At 30.8% G+C, this 17500-nt stretch overlaps 1 protein-coding gene across 1 annotated transcript in view; it reads right to left on the bottom strand.

Annotated features, from left to right (window-relative positions):
• Window positions 1–15431, bottom strand: part of LOC148298866 (rap1 GTPase-activating protein 1-like) — a gene marked incomplete at both ends in the record, with an annotated part of 25647 nt that extends 10216 nt beyond the window's left edge. Inside the window, 4 exons of the mRNA XM_088276583.1 lie at window positions 2296–2459; window positions 4664–4793; window positions 12146–12403; window positions 15287–15431. Of these exons, the coding sequence (XP_088132709.1) occupies window positions 2296–2459; window positions 4664–4793; window positions 12146–12403; window positions 15287–15431 (697 nt within the window). The remainder of the gene's footprint in view (window positions 1–2295; window positions 2460–4663; window positions 4794–12145; window positions 12404–15286) is intronic.
• Between the last annotated feature and the right edge of the window lie 2069 nt (window positions 15432–17500).

The following is a 17500-nucleotide window of genomic DNA, read 5'->3' as shown; positions in this document are numbered from 1 at the left end:
GTTACGAGTTTGATCAATATATCTAGAAATTTCAAAAAAAAAAATTGTGCGGTTGTCGATCATGGGTAGAATTGGTGAATATTACACGTGTGTAAAGTGATCACTTAACCACGCTTTGAAGGTCCTGAGCCCTGTAAATGCCCAGACATTTTTCTATTTACCATTCTTCTTCATCTTTATTGGGATGTCATAAAAGTATGTAAAGAGTTCAAAGTTAAAGAAATATAAATGGAAATAACTCGTTCATTTACTTTAAAAACATGGTCTAGCCATGCCCTTAGGCTATTTGACTAATGTTCTTTACAAAATAATTTTGAGTAATGTTAATAAACCTCGAGATTTACGTTAATAAGAAGTAACATCCAAAAAGTTTATTAACCTTTTCGCTCCGAAATCCAGTCTTTATTTAATAATAATAATAATGAATAACGGTGGCGCTCAGAAATTGACAGGATTACGAATTAAACATTTTCCATTCCGATATAATCTGGCAATCTCTTGTAACGAAGAGAAGTAATAGGAAAATGGAAAGGGAAAGGGAAGGGGTTGAGCTGGCTAGAAGGGGGAAAACTTTTAATTCGCTCGCTAAAATTGCCAAGGGTTGCAGAAGCCGTAGTGAAATTATGTGAAGTGTATAATATTTATTTTAAAATCCTTTCGTGCGGGATTTCAGCGATAAAAATATTTTTTAAAAAACCAAATAAAATGTACATGATGTACGGCAAGAAAATAAAATCGATTGTTGTATATTTTTTTATCAATAGTATTTAGTTTAACTTGGAATTTTTTTAAAACATATGAATAAAAAATAATATTACTCTATTTAAATGGAACTTTTTGACTGTTTATTACACGTACCTACCTACCTACATACATTTTTTATTTTATTTTATTTACTTTATTTATTTTTTTGTTCGCCTCCATAGTGTAATGGTCAGCACGCTCGGCTACCGTTCTGGAGATCCCGGGTTCGATTCCCAGGGGGGGGGGGGTAAATAAATATAAGTGATTTTTTCACTGTACTATTTATTCAATACTACCCTGGACTGGTACCTGAAGCGGAGGGCTGATCACCTTTCCTTCATGTGTAAACGATCAAAATAACACTGCGTTTGTGTTACGCAGTGGCCTATGCACCATTGGGGTGCGGATAAGGGTTTTATTATTATATCATTATTATTACTTTATTTTTAATTTTGACAAAAACATGTACAATAACAAAAAAGAATAAACTGATAAAAATCATCACTTACAGTAATCATCACTCTCATACAATAGATTTAAAACAATACAATACATTTTTAAAACAATTCGTCACTTTAAACATAAACGATAGTTACATACAAGAACGAAATCTGTAAAGACTTCCAGATAAGTGCAATAAAAATACCTACTTATATCAAATAAATATTGTATACGTAATACAATATAAACTACTTATTTATTTATTTGGCGTTTAATTTGTAGAACTCCATTTTAATTAATGTATTAATTTTTAAATCAAACACAGATTTTTCGAGTCTACTAAGTTGTATTTTATTAAAAAAACACATACAACATTTTGAGTGTGTCCAAATACTTGTTCACAAAATCTGGATTATCTCCAATTACAGGAGTAATTTTCATATTATTTTTGACATCTCATCAAAGATGAAGAAGAATATGGAAGTCTGGGCATTTACGGGGCTGACGACCGTCATAGGCTGGTTTAAGTGATCACTTTACACACGTGTAACATTCACCAATTCTACCCATTATTGACAACCACACTACTCAAATTCTTGGAAGTTCTGTATATATAAACTAATTTAGAAACCTTGTTCTTGAATCACTAGAACTTCACTAGAGACATCTATTGGTGAGATGTAAAGAAGCTTTTTATTAAGCAGAAACTCTTATATTAGTATGTGAGATCCGAATCCTGGATTATAATCACACACATGAGAAACGCTAGAAAATACAAATAAAAATTAATATTGCGACAGTTGTTTCGCCTAGAAAACAATTGTCACAGTATTAATTTTTATGTGTTTTTTTTAATAAAATACAACTTAGTAGACTCAAAAAACTGTGTTTGATTTAAAAATTAATACATAAAATAACATATTTACACCAAATATACACACATATATTTGGTATGAGTAGGTAATATTTTTAAATAATTTTTATCAAATGGCGATATATAAATAGAAGGGTGGAAGTATGGTGAATAATAATAATAAGTGGTATTATTTAAAAACAAAAAAAATAAAAACTTGCGTCGGAATGTATGAAAATAAAAATGATTGGACTCACCCCTGCGGTATGGTTTCGGGATCTGCCCCGTCTCCGCGTGGTTCGCCAAGTTGGCGACAATGTCCTCCAGCATCTGGCTGCGAGTCCTCTCCTGCATGCGCGCGAACTTCGGGGCGGAGTAGCTGGCTCGCTCCCCGTTCACGATCTTCGTCAGTAGCCACTCCCTAATGAAGAAAAGTAACTAAATAAAAATATCCCTTTCGTATTTCAGCATTTTGATTTTGCTCACATCATTTTTGGGCGTAAACAGATCCAAATTTGTGAGGAAGAATCAAGACGAACCTTAAAATACTATGAATAAAATAACTGGTCAAATTATAACCTGCATAAAAATTCAAAATCGTTTTTTCAGGCGTCTCCTAGTATGTAAAATAATCTGGTAAGGATCTTGAATATCTTAAATACTTTTTAAAAACTTTTTAAAGCCTACCACAGATGGCTCCCGTAAACTCAAACAAAAAGCGTCATGAGATTTATGAAATACGTATTACTTCCAAAAATTGAGTATTGTGGTTGTCAATCATGGGTAGAATAGTGAATGTTACACGTATGTATAGTGATCATTCAACCAGCCTATGACGGTCGTAAGCCTTGTAAATGCCCAGACTTCCATATTCCGATTCGCGTATGTTGAGATGTCAGAAAATGTTTTATAGGATTATTTTCTATTCATGTTTATTTAATGTTTTTATTATTTTTTTTTATTTGTATACATTTATTTAAATCACAATTTATACATATTTAGAACTTTTTTTTTGCAGAGACCCACCAAGCCACCTTGTGTGTCTTGTCGGTGCAGTTCTTTTTTGTTACATTTTTTATTGTTTTTAACGATTTTAACCTAATATAGACACAAAAAAGAGAAAAAAATTAAGAAGATAAACATTTTACAATTTTCATAAAATTAACTCTTGATCCCATTTCTTTATTTTGCCTTTGTTTAATATTTTATTTTGACCTCAGACATCCGTCGGCAACAAATTGAAAATGTTCGGAACGATATATTGCAGTGTTCGACTCCCATATTTATTGTTATTTCTTGGCTTGGTTAATTTAAAACTCTGTTTCTTCTTCCATACTTTCCCGAAAATATTAAATTTTATAGGTATAATGTAGCTGAAATCTCGAATGATACTTGTAAATAATACATTACAGTTGGTACAATACAGAATACATTGAATACTCTTGTAATTATATACATGGAAGTTGATACACTGAGCATTCTTCAGTTTCAATCCATCCTAGGTATTAATAATATCCTTTGAAAAGTGAGCTAAAGGAATGCGTCTAAAGGCTCTGTAATTCATTTTCATACACGAGAGGCAAGAAAATGTTATATTTAGAGCATTTTGATTTATTAGATGATTTATATACGTATGCCGTATATTACGTACACATGATAGTTATAATATCAATGGAAGATTTATAAAGCGTTATTTTTTTATTAATTTTTCACCTTTAAGTCTTCTGAACTTAAATTCATGTTTGATTTTTGTTTTTGATAATTAATGGGCTTTCAATGTCAAAAATAAGGTAATTATTCGCTGGAAGCCGGAATATGTCGAGTTGGGAAGGTGAATATGTCGCTCTTACTCTTCTCTCTGGATAATACAACTCGACAATCAACGTTTACTGTGAAGTATGAATATTGTTGATAAAACATTAAAGCTGAGTTTTCAGTTTGGACTAAGATTCAAGGGTAGGTTAAATAAATGTAATATTTCCACAACTATCGAATAGCGTATATAGATTGTTCTTATTTCTGTTCGAGAAAAAGCTTCTCTGATAAATTCGTAATGTGTATGAACATCATAGTTAAATAAGCTAACAATATCGTACTCATAATTTTTTGCTGAAATTTTTAAAAACACAATAAAAAACAAATTTAAATTTAGATTTAGACACCCAAAAATATTAAACATAGTGTTGTTAGTTCTGTTCGACAAGAAGCATTACAGAAAAATTCAATTTAAAAAAAAATCTTATCTGGACGTCATGGTTAAAAAAGCTAACTTTAACTTAAATTTTGCTGTAAAATTCTCAAAAAACATAAAAAAGTGACATTAAAGATGTTTTATACAGACTGCTGTTATTTTTGTTCGAGAAGGAGCATCTCTGAAAAATTCGTAATGTGTCTGAATGTCATGGATAAAAAAATCAATGTCGTACACATAATTTTTGCTGTAAAATTCTCCCAAAATTAAGAAAATTTTAGTTAAGAATATTCTCAATGCTGCCACGACTGAATATATTTTTCATGGAATTTACTAAAGGGGACAGTTTGCAAAACGAGCATATAATAGGAGTCGCGCGAATAAAGTTGCTCGCTGATAACAGCACAGTGAATGTCTAGGGGTATGTTAATTACCTGAACATTGGTCCCTTATCGAAGACGCTTTGCTCCCAAAGGTAGGGTTTGTATGCGCCAACTTCATCCCTCGTCACGACGGAGACCTCGTATCGGGTGGGCCTCCTCTTGATTCGGGCGGAAACTCGAACTGAAACAAAGAAAAATCCCTAAATTAGAAAATTCAATTTACTTTCACACATTATTTTATTAATGTTTTCGTCCCTTGTTACACGACAAAAACGCGTTAGTAATATTGTATAATTCACAACTAAAAATAAGTCTAAAATAAACATTTCGGAAACAAAAGTAAAGTAAAATAAAGAGATTTCTCAATTAAGGGTGATAAAAAATCATAATAAAAACACTTGTTTTTATAGGACATTTCATTTCTTCATTATTTTTCTTTTAAAAATTTAAAATAAAATAATAATAAGGAATACTACCGAGATCAAAAGATTTAAACACAAAAATAAAGCACTTGAGTAATACCACATTGGGGTTAATTAATGTAAACACGACTAGTTTCGAAAACTATTTTAGTCTGGCTGACCTGTCATTGGTTAATTTAAGGGATCACTTTATCCACCGTGTAACATTCGTCATACTAGCCGAGCAGGCAGAGAACACAGAATTCCACACCAATCTTATTCGTAGTACAAAAATGTTTATAAATACAAAAACAATTGAACCACTAAACGTTGTACTCATCCAATGTTTGAAGTTTGTTTTCCACAAGTTTAATAAGGACATTCTTATGAAGTAATCAAAAATTTAAATTGGATTAGTTTTCAGAAAGGTCGAAGCGGTCCGCGTTCGAGAATGGGAGTCGATTTATTTCAAAGAAATCATTTTCATATTGTGACGTGCGACACCGACGCGTCGCGACGGCGACACTGGTAAGTTGGACACGATTTATGGATCTTGTTATTTATGGTCCAATCAGCGAGCTAATGCATATTGCTTTTACGCACACCTGCGCTTTGCTTCCGATATTTGAATAAAGGCGTCATTTGTTATAACGATGACATTTTGCAGTACTTCCTTGAAAAGCTAGCATTTTCGAATTTCTCGACTTGAGATGAAAAACATCTATCGTTTTTGCACGAAAATTATGGAATTCAGAATACTTCCTTGAAAAGCCAGAATGAATTTCTGAATGTTTTGACTTGAGATGAAAATAATATAAATAAAACGTTTTTAATATTTCTTAATTGGTTTCAATATAAAGATCTTCCAAGAATTTGAGTAGTGTGTCAATAATGGGTAGAATTGGTGAATGTTACACGTGTGTAAAGTGATCATTTAAACCAGCCTATGACGGTCGTCAGCCCCATAAATGCCCAGAATTCTATATTCTTCTTCATCTTTGATGAGATGTCAAAAAATAATATAAAAAGAAAATATTGTTTTGCACAAAAAAAAGGTGGATTTTTTAACGTCTATTCGGAAAACTACAGGCAATATTTGGATTTCTCGAGTTGAGATGAAAAGCATCTATTATTTTTACACAAAAGAAGATGGTAGTCTGAGTAACCTAAAACTTACGACCTGGAATTTCGCTGGCTTGAGTGATCACTTTATACCCCTGGGTCTGATCAGTCTTACGCTTCAGATACCATCCAGGATAATATTAAACAAATTATAGAGGGAAAAAACATTTAATTTCTTCATTTACCAATATTCCACAACCCAAATCTACATATTGTTTATATTCACCTCTTTCAAAAACCTTAACTTTGGATTTGACAACATTAAACAGCAAATCACATATCGTGCACATATTTAAGCTTTTGTCACCAACGCCTGCAGGTATTCTCTGCTATCGGCAAGAAGAACAGCTTCGTCAGCATACAAAAGGAAAACTGTTAAATAGTTTATTACGAAAATAAAAAAGATTAAGATATTTCTAAAAAATAAGGTTATAAATCAATTTCAGCAGCACAACGCTCACAGAATTGTTGCAAGCGTCGTTTTTGAACAAAAACGGACTAATGATTCCGCTGGACCATAAACTACACCAAACCGTCGTCTTTTGTAGATAAAATGGAAGTTCTTAAGTCTTTTTGGGTTGCTCATCATCCTAAATGCGTCAATTTTGCTTATTAAAGTAGCCATTGAGCCAGAAATGGGATTCAATCGCTGAACAAAATTTTGGTCAAAACAGCGGATCTTGAAATTGAACAATTTGTAAACGTAATTGCGGTGGAAGTTTTTTTATTGTATTATTAAATGTCAAACAAAACCGAAAAAAATTATCACGACAGTTTAGAAAATTTGGAAAAATAAAAAAAAATTAAATATGTACTGATAAAACATTAATCAATAATTAGCATTTCCAAAATTCATCACCGTTATTACAAGTCTCAGCCCTTAACCCCCCCTGTGGTTATAACCCTACACACCTCTACCAATACTTGAATATTTTTCTGTTCGTTAGTTATTTCGATTACCTATCGATAAAAACATCTGTAGTTTTTGAAACTACTCGTGTGAAATGAAATAAATGGGGTCTAATAGAAGTTTCATTTTTAACAATGACAGTTCAACACGACTCAAGTATGATTCGTTAAAGTAAGTTTAATAAAAAATAAGGCCATAATGACTTAACAACATTTTGAGTGTGACCAAATACTTGTTCACAAATCTGCTCAATAAAAAAAAGCTTCTTTAACTCACCTATTGATATCTCTAGTGAAAATTCAAGTGATTATTGTTCAATGTTTCAATATTGGATCATATATGTATATATATATATATATATATATATATATATATATATATATATATATATATATATATATATATATATATATATATATATATATATATATATATATATATATATATATATATATATATATATATATATATATATATAGACTTTCCAAAAAATTAGTGGTTGTTAATCATGGGTAGATTGGTGAATGTTACATGTATGTAAAGTGATCACTTGAACCAGCATATGACGACCGTAAATGCCCAGCCATCCATATTCTAGTTAATCTATATTGAGATGTCAAAAATAATGTCACGATGAATCAACCTGTATTGCATACAGATCTTATGAATAGCCTATTAAGCTTTGAAATGTATCCGACACTGGTAATATAATCGATTCATCGAGGTAACGGAACTGATTGATTGGCCTATCAGTTATCAGTTATCTTACGAGTATGTATGTGGTATACGCTGTCAGCAAGACCAACAGGTCTCAGGATTAAATTATCAGGGATGCATCATGTTGGGGAGGTGGCGGTTAGAGAAGGGGATGAAAGGGTAGAAGCGGGAGTGAGACGTGATCTCGTTAAGACTAATATGGTTACTGCAAATCTGTGAGGCCGAGTTCTAGTTCTTTGAGAAGGTAAAAGTATTTTAAAAATAGATCAAGGCTGGTCGAGAACACTTTATGAGAAATTGCCTTGGGCTATAAAAAAGGGATAAATTTGTCATAATTTAAGGGTATGTCAATTTGAGCTTACATGACAGTATTTTCTGAAAGAGTCATTTTGACTAACTTTACTAGTTAAAATTAAAATAAAATTATTACGATTTGACATTTGTATAAAAAGTGGTATTACACAAAGTAAACAGTGGATGATAAGGAGAGTGTTTTATTACCATTCCACAAAGTTATCAAAGTTATAAATTTAATATATAAAATAAAACACTTGATTTTTACACACTTAACTATGAATTTTTTACGACTAGTCATTAAAATATGATATTAAAATGGTAAAAAACAAGTGTTTTTTTTAAAAATAATTTTATTATGTCTTACCATAGAGTGAATCTTGAAACAATAATTATCATTCAATTTAAATTAGTTTTGTAAGAAAATTGTATGAAGTATGCTTTTCAAACCCTGTCTTGTCTCCCAACCAGTCTTATGATGTCGGTAATAACGAAACTCAGTCACTGGTCAAATAAAATAAATGTGGAAAACAACTTAATGGTTGTTATTTTATTATATGGTGTGTTTAAAATTGGGTATATTAAATAATCCCAGATTGCTTTGAACTGAGAGATTTTGGTGAATCTAAATGGTCTAAGATTCTAATCTTAGACAATTTCACAGCGGGTAATATTTGATCGCGAAGAGAAATATTAATCTAAGTTGAGCAAAGCGTATCAGAGAGAATTTATATTGAAATATATTAAGTATTCATGTGTATGATAATATTATTATACTAATGTACGGGCGCGTGACGAGTCGATTTCTGGAATATGATATTATAATGATCAAAACCATATTATCTCCTTACAGTTTCCCGATCTTGAGTTGGGATTAGATTATGAGGAAAGTGGTGTCAACAAACATAAACTATTTTGAATATGATATGTGTAACATATACATATAAGATGTGTTGTGCGTGCTGACGAAAACAATATGAACCACCCTATACCTCCTACGCTATGATAATATCGTATTTACTATAAGTGATCTATCTATAAAAATGTTACTAAAAGTGGTCTATTTGTGTTACTATAAGTGGTGTTACTATAAGTGGTCTATTTGTAAAAAAATGCGATGGAGAAATGTGGTATTTTGTTCGGAAAAAAGAGTTTTTCGGCTGTTTTTGGCAGTTAATACTGTGTTTTGAATATTGAAAGCATTAACTTTGTGGATCATATTGATACATCATTTATTATTATAGTAATAAATTAAAGCCTGAATAGGGCAACAGGTTGTTGCCGAAACTAGTTGGTTGTTAATAAAAATGTGAGTGGATCAAAAAACAAAGCTTTTTATTTTTCAAAATAATTTAGTAAATACTGTCTTTAGGAAATACGAAAGCTTGGTTTTATTTATATAACCTAACGTCCAAGTGACTCTGAAATCTAGTCACGGCTTATGCAACACGGTTTGTTATATTATGTCGATCCAACTTTATAAAGTTTTAAAGGATAATTTCTTGTGAGTGGGTTTACTCTTTACCAAGTAAAACTTAAATTATTAATGGATAAATAATACCGCAAAGTGACTACAGAATAAATTCATGAAAAAAAATGCTTTGTTTTTGCTAGAAAGTTGTTGTTTTGTTATATAAAATGCGGCACCACCAAAATATGCGAGGGCAAAAATAAAATAAATTTAATATAAAGTAATAAAAAAATATACTTTAATAAATTTGCCTATTATTTTGATGGTAGAAACATTAATTATAATGATGTAATTTGTATTTACCATATATTTGCTTTTTTATTTAAAAAAATGAAGTTAAAAAAAAAATCAGAAAGAAACCTAAATTGGTCAGAATAAATTGAATAAATAACCACGTACATATTAACCTATTATTGAATTAGTAAAATGATTAATTTTATTTATTAAATTGTGTAAAAATACTAAATATTTGCTAAAGCAAATGTAGCTGTACTTTTATTGTAAAAAAAGTTTCGCCAAAAATGTCAGCACAAAACATAAATTGGTTAAAATAAATTATACGAACAACCATGTTTATACATTAAAGCCTTTTAATGAATTAGCAAATTATTTTTATTATTAAATTCTATAAAAAATTAAAACTGGAAAAAAAAATCGGGAAAAATATTGAAAGCACAATAAATAACGGAAATACTATTTGATAGAATATTTCGGAAATCATATTTTGTTTCGAGAAATTATTTAAGCATTAAGAGCTGATAAAATCTTCTTTCATTCGAAATCATAATTTAATGGAATTTCGCGAATCCTTCACTCACTTGAATAGGCTGAAGGACGTCCTATTGTTTTAATACATTAAAGATGAAGGAATTGTTTTCAAACAATATTATAAATTCATTGGGGCTTACTTTTTTAATGGAGCAGGGGTTTGTTTTTAATTAGTTGAATAAGTTTGATGAATTCATGGAAGAATTACGAAAGATATTCGTGATATAATGGAAGAAAAAGTAATTGAAAATATAGGAGTCATTGATGCGCATCAACTGACTTGCCTACTGGCCATCACGGCCGCTTCTCCGCAGGGGTAGGCAGAGAAAATTACAAACTCACACCATTTTGTCTTTGCGAACAATCTCCGCCTTTTTCACATTCACGCATCTCCTCATACACACCCACCTACTGATTATTCCGGCTCCTGACATAAACACTATCAAGTATTTGAGAAACTTGATCGTGCCAAGTTTTGTTTGTTTTTTTTCTACTTCTATTTCCTACTACATTCGCCTCATTTTTTTATGTCTTCACACATTCGTTACACATGACCAAACCATCTGAATACACCGTTATTTATTTTATCGATAATGTTAACTTGAGCCGTGCAACCATTCCTAATTTCACAATTCGAACATGTACTCATATAATACATCGTTTTGACACAAATTCGTCTGAGATATCAAATTTCGACTGCATTCAGTCTACTTTCATTCTTCTTTTATCAACTCCATGCTTCACTTCCAAACATTAGGGTAGGTCAACTCAGTGCACCATTCACTCTGTTCCCAGCATGAACCCTCCTTTCTATATCTTTATCAATCTTTCCATCCCAAGAAGATATGCTTCCTTAATATACACAATCATTTACCATTTGCAAAATTTTCCCATTAACTACTATTTTACATCCAGATCCACTTTCATCTCTTTCCAAAACCATAATTTTGGACTTGCTAACAATAAAAAAAGAATTCTATAAGATGTATTATCATAATATATTTTTTCTTCCTTTAATATTTATTAGAAAGATGTTTCCCACTAAATAATACTATTTTCTGTTAAAAAAATGCACTGGTCAAATAAAATTCTTATTTTAGTGGTATTACACAAAGTGAACAATGAATGCTAAGGAGACTGTTATTATTCTTCTTTTCTTTTACTTTTTTTTGTATTTTCACCTGTTGATGAGAACATTTGTAATTCTCGAAACTAGTGGAGTTTACATTAATAACCTCAAAACTAATCTTTCACAAGATTTGATATTTATTTTTAAATGTTAAAAATAATCCAAAAAACAGCCAGAAATGCCAGGTAGCACCATTTCGTACACAAGACCATTTTTTTTTTTTGAATTACCTAACGTCCAAGTGACTCTGAAATCTAGCTACGGCTTATGCAACAACGTTTATCATGTCCCTACTCAGGCTTCAACTATATAAGTTTCATAGCCTATGCCTACTTGTGAGTGGATTTACTCTTTATGTTTAAAGTTACTATAATTTCATGTAATTCATGAGTGAAAATTCTGGGCAAAAAGACTCGCGCACACAAGACCATGCTTCTTCTTCTTATTTTTATAGGTCCTCAGGATCTCGGCTGTCCAAAATTAAAACACAGTAAGGGACATTTTTTTTGTAGTACGTTTTTTTTGCATTTTTGGACTAAGTAACTAAGTAGAATCTACTTCCAAAAATGCAAAAAAAAACGTACTACAAAAAAATGTCCCTTACTGTGTTTTGAGTTTGGACAGCCGATTTGTTTGTGACTCCGCCTGTCGCTCTTGGGATGTTTACTCCCAGCTATCTCTCCATGCACAGTATGCCAACTGCATTATTGAAGCCTCTTACCTAGTATAAAGGTGTGCAGGAAGTGGCTCTTGATGCAGGCGGGCGAGAAGCCCGTGTTGTCGGCCTCCAGGAAGACGACGCACACGATGTCGTTGCCGATGTGGCGCTTCCTCTGCAGCTTCTGCGGGTCGTGGCGCTCGTACGGCAGCTGTGTGCTTACGTGGAACATGATTTCGATGGACCGCCAGCTCGTGTACACCGAGTACAGCCCCGTCAGGTCGTGAACCGTGTCGAGACCTCCCTTGTACTTATCGAATCCTGGTAACAAACAAAAAGTATATATTTTCATTCATCAATTCGGCAGTCACTTTGTGGTAAAATCTGTCCATTTTTAATTTAAGTTGTTATTGTGACAGGTGTTTTGATACTATCTGCATAATTACGGTGAAAATGATGATAAATGCATCAAAACACGTGTCATATATATATATATATATATATATATATATATATATATATATATATATATATATATATATATATATATATATATATATATATATATATATATATATATATATATATATATATATATATATAAATAAATACATTTTTTTACTTGTATGTGTATAAAATGGCATGTGGCGCTATAATATATTGGCTAGTTAAAAATGACTAACTGCATTGGTGTTAATTTTCTCGCAATAGTGACATAAATGGCCATCCTGAACATTTTACGTTTTGGTAGTTGGTCACTTTCTCCTGTACGACTACGATATGTTAATATCTCAAATATCCATGCCATAACTAAACATTATAACTGGGCACTGAAATCCTCTAGAAAATGTTCAATGTTCATGGCCTATTAATTATAATCTGCTCTCAGGATTTCTGCGAGAGATTTAATATATAAGAGAATAAATAAATTCTACAGAGTTAACAAACAATTCACAAAAGTTTCAAATGCTTAAAAATCCAGTTAAGTGAAAATATCAGAAGCAAAATACTGTTTCCTTTTTTTAAAGAGTTATTTGTGCTCATCGAAACTTTTCGATCGGTGCAAAAGGAAATTTTTCGGTAAAAATTAAGCGGGCTGAAATTAAAAGTAACAAGTAGAAAAGTATTCGAGCAAGGGCTACATAAATCACAGATTGCTCTATACTTTTTGTATTAACAAAGTTTCTAACTAGAGGGTACTCTGAAAAGGCTCAAAACTTGTATAATTTGTTAAAATAGAAAGAGTTCGGCGTGCCTATATGGTTATTTTCTTGAAAACTTCGACGTTTCTTCGAGAGCTGAAGCCGCCCATTAAATTAATAGGTGCTGTACTCAAATATTTAACCAGCCAGCTAACGAGAGTGATTACTTAACAACATTTCGAGTGTGCCCAAATCCTTGTTCACAAATCTGTTTTTTCTTCACTTATTTAATATTGACATCTTAATATACATAGATGCAGAAGAATATGGCAGTCAAAGAAGACAGACATACATAGTCTTCGTCATCTTTATTGAGATGTAAATATAAAACAACACTTAAGAATCTTACACACATTTTATATGGATAAATGTTTAATATAAAGCTTACAAAATTCAACCATAAATTCTGCCAAGAACTCAATATAAAAACGTGTCAACTGTAGGATTAATATATATATATATATATATATATATATATATATATATATATATATATATATATATATATATATATATATATATATATATATATATATATATATATATATATATATATATATATATATATATATATATATATATATATATATATATATATATATATATATATATATATATATATATATATTTATATATATATATAAATATTTATATATATATATATGTATATATATATATATATATATATATATATATATATATATATATATATATATATATATATATATATATATATATATATATATATATATATATATATATATAAAGTGTAAGTACCCAGACATTCATATCAAAATGTTTTAAGGTGTTATTTATCCACATACTTGGATACAATAAACTCAAATATTTTCACGCAATTTACATACATATGTATTAGGAGCAGAATTTGACGTATCAGACATGCATCAAAGGAAAGTTTGTGTTATCTATAAATTATGTGATGGGTCCGGAAGACGAGACTGTCATCCCTCGTTTCGGGTTTGCTGAGTTAGGTATGTCGTATTATCGTGAGAATTTAGTACGAACTATTTGATACGAAAACTGATTTTCGAATTTAGGCGACAGGTGTGTATTGGATGGGTGATATAGATCACTGCTTTCAGAAATGATACAATAAGTGGGTACAAAATTGTTTAAAGCTCTAAACAAAAATAATAATGGGTTTTGAGAGTTCGAGATATATCGTAGCAGTTTTAAATTTTGATACCGTCAGATAAAACGAGCGTTTTTTTGCCTAGAATTTTCACTCATGAATTACATGAAATTATAGTAACTTTAAACATAAACAGCAAATCCACTCACGAGTAGGCAAAGGCTATAAAACTTAAAAAGGTGAAGCCTGAGTAGGGTCATAATAAGCGGTGTTGTATAAGCCGTAGCTAGATTTCAGAGTCACTTGGACGTTAGGTAATAAAAAAATGTCAGATAAGACAAAATTACATGTATTATTGCTCAACTACATACATACCATATGTGCATGAAATAAATTTAAATATTTCGTGTTAACATTCCCTATTCCAACATAGATATCAGAAGTGAACTCACATGAACCGTGTCACGAGTTTGATCGATCTACATACATATCTATGGCTTCCGAAAATTGAGTAGTGTGGTTGTCAATCATGGGTAGAATTGGTGAATGTTACACGCGTGTAAAGTGATTACTCAAACCAGCCTATGACGGTCATAAGCCCTGTAAATGCCCAGACTTTCATATTCTTATTCATCTTTGTTGAAATTTCAAAAAATAATATGAAAACATGACGTTTAATAAAAAAATATCATTTATTCAATCAGACACTGTTTTACGGATCGAAGACAATATTTGTTTTATGTAAGATCCAATTTTGAAACATTGTACATGAATCACTAGAATTTTCACTAGAGACATCTATTGGTGTATTTGGACAAACTCAAAATGTTGTCATGGTTTTTGTCAAAAGGTAGGCAAACATTTTTAACAGACAAAATTAGTGAAGTTGAGAAAAAGTCATTTGCTTACCCCTGAGTCGCACTTTGTCGCCAAGAACTTGAAGAAATTCTTCAAACAAGGGTGAATTTTCGTTATTATCCAGTATCTCTTCCTCCGTGTATTGTCCTTCCTTTACGTAGATCACTCCAACTTTCAACTCCGACTTGATGAAAACCTGAAACAACGTACGCAATTAATTATTCAATGAAAAAACAATAATTTTGGATATTTTATAAAGCATTATTTTCTAAAATTGTACCACAGGAGTGCTTAGCTGTGATATTAAATCATATGATATCTTTTGTTCTTTTAAGTTTTAAATATTAACTAATGTTTTGTTTAATACAGAAAAAATAGATAATATTTTGCGTAGATAATTTTGCATATTATATTTGGATTTTGGTATATCGCTCACTCCTTTCAAGAACGTCATAAATCAAAATACTTGATTTTTCAGGAGAACGTTTTTAAAGTTTAAAAATATAATACAATTTATTAAAAATAAATATCAAGCCACTCATTGAACTTTTTACTGCGCAACAGATCTTTTTAGGTAAAACCTAAAGGTTTTTTCTCCATTTAAAAAATATTAAGTATATTTAAAAAAATTATTAAACAATACATTTTCTTCAAAATGTAAAAATAATACTTTCTGTCCTGTAGCGGGTAAATATTAAGTTAAAAATATGCCTCTTTTGCTGGGATACAGTACATTTTTTGGGCATTCAGAAAACATGCTTAACTGAAAATTGTCGATTTTTGATTTATGACGTTCTTGAAAGGAGTGAGCGATAAATGTATTAGGAGATGCATGAGAGGCAAATAATGTTTGCAAAGACAGGGTGTTGTGGCGTTATATTGTCTCTGCTTACCCCTGCGGCGAAACAGCAGTGCTGGTTAGCATATTATTTTGAGAAAACACAAAAATAGAAGTAAGCACTGGTCATATGACAATTCCTTAAAATAATTGTGTCGGGTTGTGGTCCCGTGGTTAGTGTCGCGGACTCTTAAATCAGAGTTTCTCGGTTCGAACCCACTCTACCACAATGTACTACCTATTTCTAATAATGAGCCACTTAGGCTCACAGAAATAGTATGAAATTGAAATATTTGTGTAAATAATAGAATTTTTTATTTTACTTTTTAGTTAAAATAAAAAATTCTAACCATTTTGCAAATACAATACAATAGTTTCAAAATCGTAACTTTCGTTTAAAAATCGTAAAATTTTTGTTATAATTTTATTTTTGGGCATACTGAAATAAAAATAAGCACATTGAGTCACTGTCTTTGTATATATTATTATTACTTTTTTCTGAATTGTATTTTATAAAATGTTAATACTTTTTGAGCTTTAGTATGCACAAAATCTGAACATATTGTGAACCAGACAGTCTTTTGGTATAACATATACGTATATCATATGCGCCTTAGAGGCATGCATACTTCACATCGAGGTTTAGAATAAAGATACATATCTTGTATAATTTTTAACGGAGCATTTTAATACGTTTATGAAGTCATTTCAAATTTAGACTCTAAAGGAATGACTGTGAAATCCTTAATATTCTAATCATGTTTATGTTTTTTTGAAAAACAAATTATAGCACAGTATCTCGCTTAAAGGATTTCCCTAACGAGTGAAAACAATTTTCTCAAAGTAAGGTTTCCCAGGTTCTTACGTTTTTAATAATTTAAATTAAAAAGTAACTTAATTAAACAGAGAAATGAGAAATGCTTACTAGGATCTTCACTCCTTGCCCCAGGAAATGAAGAAATGGACGCTGATTACAAATTTCTTAATCATAAAAAGGTTTTTTCCCGAAGGCATTTAATAACGGTCGGGACTTCTTTGAAACTTGTTAAAACAATCATTCCTTGAAATGGAAATAAAACTAGCGATACTGTGAGCGTGTTCAAACTTTTGTACACAACTGCTTTATTTTTTATTTTATCGTGAAAGGAGGTTGCTATAAAGATTTTATTTATATGTCAACGTAGTTTATTATAACCAGACTCTTAATAGACATTAATTAATAATTTTCTTTTCCAAAAATGGTCACCATTATTGTCTATGTTCCTAATAAACCAAGTCCCACTCCATAACCCCCCTCAGTTTTTCCCCACCCACATCTTTCAATACCTAAAAAAATCTCGATAGTTTTTGTGATTACATGTAGATGAAAAAAAACATCTGTAGTTTTCGAAACTAGTCGTGTGAAATGAAATAAAATTCAATAAGTG

Source organism: Brachycentrus maculatus, unplaced genomic scaffold (genome assembly GCF_059751285.1).
Source record: "Brachycentrus maculatus isolate JH-2025_06_01 unplaced genomic scaffold, ASM5975128v1 h1tg001529l, whole genome shotgun sequence".
NCBI lineage: Eukaryota > Metazoa > Arthropoda > Insecta > Trichoptera > Brachycentridae > Brachycentrus > Brachycentrus maculatus.
This window is presented reverse-complemented; position numbering and strand designations above follow the sequence as displayed.